General features: G+C 37.8%; 1 protein-coding gene across 1 annotated transcript in view; it reads left to right on the plus strand.

Annotated features, from left to right (window-relative positions):
• Positions 1–1,959: 1,959 nt before the first annotated feature.
• LOC117416004 (tyrosine-protein phosphatase non-receptor type 12-like) overlaps positions 1,960–13,665 on the plus strand; it is a 53,932-nt gene continuing 42,226 nt past the window's right edge. Inside the window, exon 1 of the mRNA XM_034027004.3 lies at positions 1,960–2,386. Coding sequence (XP_033882895.2) covers positions 2,288–2,386 — 99 coding nt within the window. The 5' untranslated portion in view covers positions 1,960–2,287. The remainder of the gene's footprint in view (positions 2,387–13,665) is intronic.

A 13,665-nucleotide genomic window follows, 5' to 3' on the forward strand; every position in this document is an offset into this window, starting at 1 on the left:
AGGCGGCCACTTCTTTCTGAAGTACCGAGGCCTGGAGAAGGTCAGTCCTGAAAGTATTCGTAATACCTCAAAAGGGAGGAGGTCCCAAGCGGAACTGAAGCGCGTAACCGTTTTGCATGGTGGCGAGCACCCAAGAGTCCGAGGTGCAAGCGTGTCAGTACTGCAGCTGTTGTGCCGAAAAGGGGGTCTGAGGCCGCCAGCCTTCAGGGGCCCTGCTGGGGCTGCTGAGGCTGCGACGGGGCAGTTTGGGGTGGCTGTCTAGGGCACTGGCCCTGGAAACGCCTCCTGGGATGCTGGCCACGTCCTGCGTTCCCTCTGCCTGCCGGGTGGGCCCAGTTGTTTTCTGCTGGTGTGCCCTGCATCTGGAAAACGGACCGGCGTGGTTCTGCCGCTGGCGTCCAGGGGACCTGCAGGAAGGCTGCAGCGCATCCCATAAGTGCTGAAACCGAGCTAGACAACGGGGGAGCACTGGCTTCCGAGGCTACTTCAAAGCCAGGTTCTTCTTCAGCAGGATGACTGAGCTCCCCTCCTACCTAGATAGGGGAGAGCACACTGTTTGTTTAAAGGCCCGACTCACTGAGGTCTACTCAACAGTGGGGATATGGCAAGGCCTAGCCTCGTGGAGGAACTGTGTACTCTCAGAAAGAAATAGACAACAACCACTCGCGGGTGACTACAGTCGCCCACACACGACAGATAATAAAAGTTGTTGATTCCAGGAAAGCGCGGCAAACCAGCTTTCAGCATGAATGCAAGGGAAATACAATCTACTCGATTCGACTCGAGAAGCTCTTTTCTATCGACACGCTCAGCTCAATACAGAGGTCTTACCATACTGTCTTGAGAAGGAAAAAGAGAAATTGCTTCCTCAGGATGACAGTTTTATTCCCTCGGTGGGCGGCACCGAGTGCATCATCCCAGGAAGGGGCCTATTGGCAGCTCTGGTATAGACAGCTCAGAGATACCTACCCAATGGGCAGGCATATCCCATACATAATGTCCGTTGGTGGTCATCTTCGAATTGAAAGGGAATGAGACATTTTGTGTTTGAAAGTAATGGTTTTGAGGAGTCGACTGGGTCAAAGTTCAAGTATATTTTCCTTTTATCACTTTTTCATGTCACTATGGTATTATGTCTTTTTTTCGAATGGCTCAGGATGCAAATATAGCCTTCATCCATGTATTATATATATATATATATATATATATATATATATATATATATATATATATAATTTATTTATTTATTTTACTGTATGATTATGTATTTCACATGCAGTTCAGTGTAATGTAAAGCATCCAGAGATGATAAATAATAAAACCAAGAAAAGTATCAACATTACGATTAAATACCTATATATATATATATATATATATATATATATATATATATATATATATATATATATATATATATGAATTGTTTTTACTCTGGCATGACACAGGGCAATTGCATCAGTCTCCATAAAACTACTCTAGACTATGCAGTCATAAGTTTCATTTCTTTCTCATCCAATGTACAATTTAAACCCAGGTTTTAAGGGAACAAATCTAGTCAGTTGGGCTTACCTATATAGATACCATCATCAGAAGTGGGAGGCTATTGTTTTTGCCGTGTTGAGTAAGTATTATTTTTATTTACCCCCGACTATGCTAAATGACACAAAAAAATAACTGTATCAACAAAGCATCCTGTCCCATTTCTCATTTTTCACATACTGTGACAGCTGTAACACCCAATTAACAAAAAGACGGCTTTTTTCGCAAAGCCACCACCCTCTGTCAGATGGGCACAGTTGACAATGCAAACAACCAATAGATTTGCAGACGCTTTTACTATCAAGCAGATGCTGAGAAAAGGGGTTGAAATGGGCTCGTCTGCTTAATAAACGGGGATTTAACCCAATCAAGTATAAGTACATTTTAACTACGACCCAATCAGAGTTGATATTCCCAGAAAGTGGGCAGGTTGCTTCGGAGCGACTTTTGGGGCGGTCCAGCTAGTTACGATGAGTTGGTTTAGTTGAGAATATTCAGGCATGAAGAGAGTATATGGAGAGTGTGTTCTTTTCTTCTTTTTTTTTTTTTAAATAGAAAAAAATAGAACTAAATTGGACTAATTTTGGTATCTAAGCAACCAGCTAAATATGGGACGATAAAGATGTTAAAGTGAAACTGTGGTTTTATTTTTTATATATAGTTTTACTTGGTTGTTTTTTTTTTTCCCCTTCTCTGTGGCCACTTTGATTTTCTCGTGAAAGCCGCGGTGCTGCATCTTGTCCGAAGGATGGATCAGGTGGAGATCCTGAAGAGGTTCATTCGGGGAGTCCAGGCCATGATTACCGGGGACCAAAAAGGAGAGGATAACTTCGGCAGCGACTTCATGGTGAGGAGGAGGAGGAGGTGGTGGGGTATCTTTTGGGGCTGGTATTACAAACGTTAAAAATATAAAAACCTTGCCATTGGATTCAAATACTGCAGAGATGACAGCGGTTTAAGATCGCTGCGGTCGGTAGTTCGTGTACGAGGGATTTTGTGTCTGAGTGTGTGTGTTTCGTTCGGGAGGCGGTGGGTCATGGGGATGTCAGTTCATGTTCTCCCTCTGACTCCCACCTCTGCTCGGATCCAGGCTTTTTATGCGGCCTAAACTTGGCCCCACATTTCCATCCGGAATGCAGTTTCTTAAGGTTTACACCGATGGTCTGTAAATACTTTTTTTTTTTCTCATTTCTGCTTGTGCTCTAAAAGATGAAACGGTCTTTGGTGTACAACTCGGTACTTGCACTGTACACTAGGTATTCAGCACATATTTTCTATCTATCTATCTATCTATCTATCTATCTATCTATCTATCTATCTATCTATCTATCTATCTATATATATATATATATATATATATATATATAGATTTTTTGTAATCAATTAAACCTGTTGTGTACATAAAAAAAAAAGAGAGAAAAAAAACCTTTAACTTGTTAAATGTTCATTTTTGTACGCTGCAGTTACACTATTTATATTAGTGGGGTAGTGACATGATGTGTTCTAACATGGAGCATTGTCAGTGTAAAAGTATCTGCACGTCTGTAAGGGAAGGCAAATAATGAGTGATGTTAATGTCATCTGGGATTGAGTTAAACGTTGGGAGTTTGCGGATATTGCGCAAGGAACAGGGGCGTTGGATCCACCGTGTGAGCAGGGAAGACGAAAGGAAGTGGGGTTTGGGAAATGAGGCAGTTGTTAGACTTCCCCTGAAATGTATTAAACCTCGCAAAACAATGCACTTGTTTAAACGTGGCGAGCTATTCATAGCAGGACTACGTAATTATGAGGTGATAAAGAATTAGTAACTTTGAATTTTTTGAAGCACCGGTTTTCTTGTTTTTAGAACAAATGGGATTGATCAAAACCAGTTTGTTGTATAGTAGTCGTAGTCATAGTAGTTGGTTGTCCACGCAGAAAGGTCAAGTAACTGCTATTGTGTATTTATTGTACATGGTTTTGTTAATGTTCCAGGTAGTGTATGTATGCATGTATGTGTGTGTGTGTGTATATGTATGTATATATAATATATATATATAATTAGTGTGTGTCACAGTAAAATACATTGCCTGGGGCTATAATTGTGCTGTTTCATGGAAACAATTGGAATATCTGGATGCTTCAGATGTGGCAGTCTGGGAGATTACAGTTTTTTTGAAATTCCTTAATTTTGGAATACATAATTAAAGCATGGTATGTGTATGTTCTTTAATGTGAGAGAGCTAATTAATGTAAAATCAAATACACTCCTGTAGATGCCACTGCCATTATATAGTTCAGTGGTTCTCAATCCTGGTCCTGGGGGACCACTGCCCTGCTGGTTTTTGTTCTAACCAAGCGCTCAATTACATAACTGAACTAATAATTTGCCTAATCTGAGCTTTTTAATTATTTTAAACAGATGGATATTTCAATTTAGGTATACAATTGTATAAGGAACTTAAATTTTCCAACTTTTTATAAGCTACACTATTCAAAAAAAGTAAAATTTAAGCTAATTATTAGTTCAATTAAGGGTTAAATTAAGTAATTGAGAGCTGGGTTGGAACAAAAACCAGCAGCACAGTGGTCCCCCGGGACCAGGATTGAGAACCACTGATATAGTTGATATGCTTTCAAACATTTTTAGGATGGGCTCTATGCATATAATTTGAATGCATTCACAGGTAGTCAGCCCCTTGTAATGGTGGGCATGTCATGTCCGATATTATAATAGTACGTGTTGGTCCTTAAAATTTTGCACAGCTTTCCAGTTCACATTAAATGCACTGTATATTCCCAGTTTATAGATTTGTATCATTGCTTCCAGTATTTCTTTGTGGTGGATATTGGTACAAAATAAATAACTAACATATGTTTATGTAACAAAATTCAGACAAGACAATGGGAGCAACAGTTGTTGTTTTTATACACATCAGTCTGTTTCTGTTTGAGTTGGACACAGAGCATTTGGATGTACAATATACATTTATTATTCTGTTGCTTTCTTACACATGTACAGTATGCCTAGTAGTCTTTTTCCTTGTGGAAACCACAGTGCAAACTGAAATAATATAAAATGCAATTCAAATACATTCTTGTGTTACATTCTTTTTACAGTTTGTTGTAGTAATATTTAAAACACAATACATGTCAACGAAATCTTAGTGAATGAAAATGTAAAGTAAAAATTCAGTACGGTAAGTGGTTGGAAGAGCTCAGTTGACTTTAAGCCCAGGCATACCATAATACAAAGAGAAAGCAATTCCTTTTATTTTAACATCATTCTGTGCATTTACAGTTTTGATGTGACTCATGGAATGGTTGTAATCTAAGTGTTGGGTTTGATATCCTGTATTGATTTGAATTGACTTGCATGTTAAACATTACTGTTCTGTATGAGCTTTGTGTATTGAATATACAATAATGCATTGTTTTTTACCTTTTTAAAAAAAAAATAATAAACTACCCGTGTCAAAGTTTCAGCTCGTAAATGTTTCACGTTACCATTTTTACTTCCCATAATTGTGCCATTTAGAATATTTATAACATCAAAAACATTAACGTCAAGATAAAACTATATGGTCATTCTATATGAAATCAATCGCCAAAAACCTCGACCTCCTTTGATTTGGATAAAAATGTGCATGCATGTTTGCCTCTGGGAGAAGTGGTTACAGTGTAAATTTTAGGTCTGAGTGACATCCTGTTCATGAGATACAGCTCATCAAAGTTGACCCATTTTGGACCTCCCACCCAACCTTTCCATGGTCATAACTTCCTCCATAATTGACACAGAAACCTGGTACTCTTCCAAAAGACATTTATATATTATACTTATCAGTTTAACATTCTTGACATTAAATGTTTATAGCTAAAATTTTTGCAGTTTTGCAGTCCATTTGATATTGAAGACAATTTGAAAACAAATGGCAAGTACTTCCAATGACTTTCTTGGCGTTAAAGACATCAAAGTATCGTGGAGTGCGCCACACTAAAGATCGCACCTTAACAAAGAAGCAGATCAAGGTCCACCAGAAGCTGAACTTTGTGTGTGGCCAGAAGTTGTGTTACTCTTGTATGAAGTAGGGATGAGAATTTTTAAACATTTAAATGTATGCACTCCAAAGAAGTGGTTAAACGTTGAATAATATGCTAGGTGTATAATCGTTCACATGACAAATATCACCAAACGCACATTTTTTAACGTATTAATTTTAGTAATTTATCTTCACATACAGCAGTCCGTTGCATATCCGCCTGCAGTGGTGCCACACTAAGGGCGGATATTACAGTGCCTTGCGAAAGTATTCGGCCCCCTTGAACTTTGCGACCTTTTGCCACATTTCAGGCTTCAAACATAAAGATATGAAACTGTAATTTTTTGTGAAGAATCAACAACAAGTGGGACACAATCATGAAGTGGAACGAAATTTATTGGATATTTCAAACTTTTTTAACAAATAAAAAACTGAAAAATTGGGCGTGCAAAATTATTCAGCCCCTTTACTTTCAGTGCAGCAAACTCTCTCCAGAAGTTCAGTGAGGATCTCTGAATGATCCAATGTTGACCTAAATGACTAATGATGATAAATAGAATCCACCTGTGTGTAATCAAGTCTCCGTATAAATGCACCTGCACTGTGATAGTCTCAGAGGTCCGTTTAAAGCGCAGAGAGCATCATGAAGAGCAAGGAACACACCAGGCAGGTCCGAGATACTGTTGTGGAGAAGTTTAAAGCCGGATTTGGATACAAAAAGATTTCCCAAGCTTTAAACATCCCAAGGAGCACTGTGCAAGCGATAATATTGAAATGGAAGGAGTATCAGACCACTGCAAATCTACCAAGACCTGGCCGTCCCTCTAAACTTTCAGCTCATACAAGGAGAAGACTGATCAGAGATGCAGCCAAGAGGCCCATGATCACTCTGGATGAACTGCAGAGATCTACAGCTGAGGTGGGAGACACTGTCCATAGGACAACAATCAGTCGTATACTGCACAAATCTGGCCTTTATGGAAGAGTGGCAAGAAGAAAGCCATTTCTTAAAGATATCCATAAAAAGTGTCGTTTACAGTTTGCCACAAGCCACCTGGGAGACACACCAAACATGTGGAAGAAGGTGCTCTGGTCAGATGAAACCAAAATCGAACTTTTTGGCAACAATGCAAAACGTTATGTTTGGCGTAAAAGCAACACAGCTCATCACCCTGAACACACCATCCCCACTGTCAAACATGGTGGTGGCAGCATCATGGTTTGGGCCTGCTTTTCTTCAGCAGGGACAGGGAAGATGGTTAAAATTGATGGGAAGATGGATGGAGCCAAATACAGGACCATTCTGGAAGAAAACCTGATGGAGTCTGCAAAAGACCTGAGACTGGGACGGAGATTTGTCTTCCAACAAGACAATGATCTAAAACATAAAGCAAAATCTACAATGGAATGGTTCACAAATAAACATATCCAGGTGTTAGAATGGCCAAGTCAAAGTCCAGACCTGAATCCAATCGAGAATCTGTGGAAAGAACTGAAAACTGCTGTTCACAAATGCTCTCCATCCAACCTCACTGAGCTCGAGCTGTTTTGCAAGGAGGAATGGGCAAAAATTTCAGTCTCTCGATGTGCAAAACTGATAGAGACATACCCCAAGCGACTTACAGCTGTAATCGCAGCAAAAGGTGGCGCTACAAAGTATTAACTTAAGGGGGCTGAATAATTTTGCACGCCCAATTTTTCAGTTTTTTATTTGTTAAAAAAGTTTGAAATATCCAATAAATTTCGTTCCACTTCATGATTGTGTCCCACTTGTTGTTGATTCTTCACAAACAATTACAGTTTCATATCTTTATGTTTGAAGCCTGAAATGTGGCAAAAGGTCGCAAAGTTCAAGGGGGCCGAATACTTTCGCAAGGCACTGTATAAAAAGGAAGGGGTTTGGCAATTGCATCCCAAGTACCTTTTCTAATTGGTGCAACAGAAAGATTGACACTGGGGTGGGTTTTATTCTCGGTTGATCTGGCGTTTCATTGGTGCACTCTGTTTGTTTTTCTGCTGTAGTAGGTGTGGTATGGTATCAATCCTGCGGTGTAATAGTTAATGACAAGTGTTTTTTTTCTGAAGTTTGTTATATATATTTTTTTAATAAAATGGCAGCTATAAACAAAGGAACAAAGCAAAGCCATGTTTGGAAGTATTTTGTGGAACCGGACAAGAGAACCGTGGTATGTAAATAATTATGCCAAACAAAATTGCCGTACCACAAAAACATGTTCAATGCTTCATCATTTGAAATGAAAACATTCAGAAATTACTGTGGATGGAGTTTAAAAAAAAATAAAAATAAAGCAAACGTCCATAATAAACGTAATGCTTTGGCTGACATTTAGCCCTTGCATCCCTGTGAATACGTATAACACGATTTTAAAAGGAGGTTTTAAAAAAACAAACAAACGTGTAAATAAATTATGTATAGACTTTAATTTACCAGTACAGTTTTACGCAAATCATTTGTTTAAAAAAAGTAATTATCTATGTAATTTAACAGAAGGGAATATTGTATATATAGATATATATAGATATAGATATAGATATATATAAATATATATAGAGGTAGAGGTAGAACGAATAAAAAGCAGGTTACAGCAGAAGGCAAATGTGTCCTGCTTTCTCTTGAGAAACGTCGCAGTTATTGTATGTAAAGTACTTACATTTTGCACTCTTCAATAAAGATCAGAAAGCAGGGTTTGAATTTACAGTCTGCTTGAAATTTGTCATAATTACACAAATGCTAATACAGTATGTCACACACCAGTTAATTACTTGAGTGCTTGGAATGTATGTGCAACGTCCCAGATGGAATTAGTAAATTGCCACACTAATCCAGGGTTTTCACTTATTCCTGTTAACCCAGATATTTGCAAAAGCTTGTATCTTGCAGTGTGCGAGAGTCAGATTCCATGCACATTTGTAGATTGATTTTTTTAAAATATATATTTCTTTTAAAACAAGGCACCTGTCTTTGTCTTGCACTTCCATCTTGAGAATCACCTTTTTTTGATGAAATGTACATATTTCTCATTAGAGTTAAAAGATACGAGTCTAATTCATTTTTGATCTGTGAAGGGAAGCTCACATCTGTTTGCTTTTTACATGAACAATACACATCTTCAAGCTGTCTAAGTCTGCATGCATAATAACTGGTTGGTCCCAGAACAGTGTTGATTTTTCATCTGACTTTTGGGATTAAACAGCAGTTTTTCCGTAGTGTTGCGGACCAGATATTTTTTCACAAGAGAACATGTTTTGGTGTTGCAAAGAAATGCATTTTGAATATTAAAAAATTGTTATGCAGTGATTATATTTTTGTACATTATCACAGTAGAACATTTCTTCCTTATGGTTTCTTTCTCTGTATGGTTTACTGTGAAATGTGTAATTATAGGCTACCCTTTTATAGTGCTTTTATTGAACTACTTTATTTGAATTCGAGTACTGGCATGTGTTGTGGCAGCAAGCTGTTTAGTCTGTTTTGTTATCTACTGTATCACCCAGTGCAATACAGCAGTTACCATGAATGTAATAAATAAATACAAAAATCAATAAATAAAAACATTCAATATTGAGATTTCATTGCTGTCTTTTGAGGCTACTATGTGGTACCCAAATGGCCAGTTTTGGACAACTCTTATCATATCATTGCTGCTGCTGTGATCTGATCAGGCAAGTACACACGATGATGATTTCTTCCATCAGTAATTTCAACAATGATACCATATTCTGAATTAAGAGAAAAATGTGTTGTCATTTTTTTTTTGTGGAGCTTTGCACAATTTAGGCATTTCACAAGAGAACCGTGGTATGTAAATGCTCAATGCATTGAACAATAATTGTGGCAACCTGTGACTTGCTGGCAGGGACAGATTTAACCCAATCCCTGCCAACTTTACATTCCCATACACACACTATTTACAGCAGCAGGGCTTCTGCCACAGTGTGATTTCTGTTATTTTACAGTTTTTGTAAATTCCTCTCCACAAGAGGCCATACAATGAGACATAGAAGTGGATAAATCGGTAACATAATGCACCATGTAACTGACAGACACTATTTCTACAGCAATGCAAAGTTGATCACATCAGAGGAGGGTAAGTGGATGTGACGGATCTTATTGATCATCTGTATTCATATTCGTCCACATATCAACATCGACTAAACCCCCAAAACTAACAGGTGATAAGCTTTGTGGTCTCGATGTGTCTGCAGGGTTTGCTGCACCAGGTTTAGGCCTTCAATCCTAAAAGTGGTTGCACTTTTGGAATCCAAACCATTAATTCTAATCAATTCCACTTCATGTCGTCTATAACTAAAATGCATTACAGATATTGAGACTGAGGGGAGGAAAAGGTTAATGAAGGTCACCAATTACTTGAATTGTAATTTAAATTCTGGGTTCAAAATACCAGATCAGTCACGGTAATTGCATAAATAAATACAATGCTTTATCCTTATTGGCTTTAAATAGTGTTTGTATGTAGATGATGTTTAGTATACTGTGTGGTTCATACTTTATACTTTTTTCTTTATAATCATTGAATACATAACTCTTCATAGTAAGTACTGTATTGTGAGGGTCATACAGCAAAATCTGATTTATAATCTGTAATATTTGCATTGTCTATCTAAAAAAAACAAATGGGGGTGGACCTTTTGCTGTATCATGTACCATGTTAAGTCTTATTCTTTTTCTGTGATACATTCTTAGTAAAAAAAAATCTAAACCGATTGACAATGTAACTTTTAGCATTCCAATGTAATTTCTTTTTATAGCAAATGGGTCACAACTGTATTGAAGGGAAATGATCCCTGGGCTCTGCAAGGCTAAAAGTACACTCAGCTTTTACCTGCTGACATGCAGAGAGAGATTTAATCCATTAAGTAGCAAATGCTGGTATTCCTGTGACAAAATCGTTACTATTTTTAAGAAATTTTCTCAATCGCAGATGTTGGCAGAAGTCAGGATTCCCACCTCCAGAGGAACAAAATTAATGTGATTATGGGATGGATCACTGCACCACAATCCCACATCCTGCTTTTTTCAGAACTGTGAAGTTGCTGTGCTCTGAGAGAGGAACCCTCATTTCCTGCAGCACTGCGCCATTTATTAGCAACCATGGTAAATGAGAACAAATGCTGGCAACTGCTAATTAGAGGCAAAATTCAATGGCTGCATTTTAGTGACCTCCAGGACTTCATGACTGGTGTTTTAAAATATAGTTAAGTAGAAAGTACATTTGGAACTGGCAAAACAAGTCTTTGAGGTATTCTTAAAAAAAAAAAAAAAGAAATAATTCTTTGCATGCTAATGGAAACATGTCAAAGTATAAAATTGCTTTGTAATATGAGTTTAGGGTGTAAACTTAAAATATTACTTTTAGAAGAAAACTTCTTTTTCATCTCAATTTTCCAGTACACTGAATTCTGTTACAGTTGCATTTTAAATGCTTTAGCTTTCTGTTTTTTTTTTTTGTTTATTTTAACAGGGTTTTCCCTGGGTAAAAATGATCTGGTTTCCTTGTACTGTAGCATGTCCCAACAGGCCTGGGGTCGAGGGGCTGCCTAGGCCTTTGCAAGCCAAGGATGCAACACCTTAAAAATGCCATTTTAGGGCATGCTTCTAAGTGAATAACATTTTGCACAAAAAAATTGAAACACATACAAAATGAAATTCGTAAAACATAATATTTCAAAGTCTTTCACATACTGTACATTATATTTCACAAAGTTGTCTCTACTGTACCACACTTTTTTTGTGGTCTAGTACAGACACCTGTGATATGTTCTGTACACTTGGTATGGCTGTTTCTCACATAACAACAAAACTTTTCAAAAACTGTGGGGCTGATGTAAGGATAGGCATAGTGCAAACAATTGCGGCTACAAAATCCAAATTGCCTAGCGGCCAGGCAATTATTTTGCACTGCGGCCTATGTAAGCTTAAGAGCAATGCAAATTACTCAACACGCACAAATAATGAGCTGCAATCGTGATAATGAGGGTCGTAATGAACGGCTCCTGTACATTGTGCTATTTAGCGGCTGTGTCATTTTACAGAAATACAAAACCAGTGTGTGAAATAGATAGACATACCTTAAATTTCCAATTGTTCTGTTATTTCTTACCATATGGCGTCTTTCTTTTTATTGTCTTTATAACCACTGACATTGGCATCATAAAGAACATTATATTTTTCGACTTTAATAATTACATTCCCATTGATGCCCATTTCTCTTTTATTTCTGTGGTAATTTCTGCGTGAACGAGACAGTGACAGTCTGACAGCCTCTCCTTCGACTCTCTCGAGTAATGACGTGTTGTACAGAAACATAGAAGGCTCGCGCAGACAAACCGTCAGTTTGAGACACCAAGGCAATTCTATCTTTGGAGTAAGGGGGGAGTTTGCGTAGCAGCTACAGGAATATAGAATGGTAATGTATCTTGTATAAAGGGTTTCGCAGCCTCACAAACAATAACAAACTTATGCACAAACATGAGAATCCATTGCACGGCTGTGAGACTCTCAAAATTGTGAAAAACCATGAGTTTCACAGGTAAACCTTGAGACTTGACATCCATGTTTTAGGATAGAAGCACTGTACATACTGGTAGTGTCAGCAGAGATGAGCTTCCATGCTAGGGATTCAATTGACATGTTGGGAACTGTCACTGGTTAGAGCTGCAATGCCCCTGTCTTTTCTAGTGAATAATTAGTTCTGATAGTGTGCATACTGTAGCTCTTTCAATCTTCTGTCTAATTGATTTTGTACCCTCCTGTTTTCTGTAATTGGATATATTTCACTAGCACAGAACCCCTTTAATGGCAAAGGAACTTTAGAAAGCTGATCGTGATATTGTGGCTACATAGAGCATATTGCCAATGGGAACAAATCCTTTGTAACAAATCCTTTTTGCAAAAGGGCTGACCTTTTTAGAGTTCTATTGATTTTAGCATTGGATTTCTTTCCATCAATGTGTAGATGATTTCTTCAGTGTGCTGATGTGTGGCATTCTGTATCTGACAGAACATCAGTTGGTGATGATGACGAGGATTATTTGTATTTACATTTAAAACAAAAAATAATGTCCAATGACTGTTTTCACGAGCAGAGAATTGGATTTCAGTGTTATTTGTTTTGTTAATCTTGGGGCACTACGAACCTTTAAAGGTTTGATTTATCAGTTGTTTACCAAATAAGTGTTTACTCTGAACTGGTCTCTTGTTGTTCTGCCTGAATATCCTGCAGTTAAATGGGACAACTTTTTTCCCCTTACCAATTATCTTCAAATGGCATGTCTTGAAGTTGTTGAATCTGGCCTCCCACCATTAGATCCAGTAGCCCTGAGACAAGATGAGAGAAACGTTGGAGGTACAATTCAGTAGAATCCTAAATTGGTCTGCTTCCATTCCATTAAACACTGCAGTAACTGTTAAAGCATTTGTTTTGATTACCTTGCAGCCAAGAGAATGTTGTGCAACTTTATCGACCCAAAGACCAGACAGACCTGTGCTCAGCTGGAGTGGATCAAATCCATTTAACTGTATAGCCGTTGACCTTGGTAATGATGTATCTGGCCTTGTAAAATGTCTGTCAGCTGCTTTTCATTTCACATACCCAACACATGTTGTATAATTTTGGCTGCACATAAACAGTATTAAAATGAATTTCTCTGCATTCAGTTTATTCAGCATTCTGACATACAGTATTATATTTTATGTAACCATACTGACTATATAAGAAAAAGCATATAACACTCAGCATTCCTGCCTGATGAGATATTTTTCAGGAAATACCTGTGGAGACTAAAGAACCGAAGGTCTTTAAATGGTGTTTTTGAAGGGCATTTTAAAGCTTCAGCACAGTAAGCTTGAAGTTCAGTCCGCAGGTGTTTCCTGAAGATAGAGTATTCATTGTTTTTCAGCTTTTTTCGCCACCTCATTTCACTATATGCTTCTGGCTGAAATACATTTTTGTTCCCCTAAAAATGCTTTGTTTAAATCAGTGGAAATTGAAAGTAGACTATAAGTATAAAACACTAAAGCAGAGAATCCAGTTCCAGGGTTTTAATTTTTGCATCTTTTTATTCC

This window comes from Acipenser ruthenus, chromosome 7, assembly GCF_902713425.1.
Source record: "Acipenser ruthenus chromosome 7, fAciRut3.2 maternal haplotype, whole genome shotgun sequence".
Lineage (NCBI taxonomy): Eukaryota > Metazoa > Chordata > Actinopteri > Acipenseriformes > Acipenseridae > Acipenser > Acipenser ruthenus.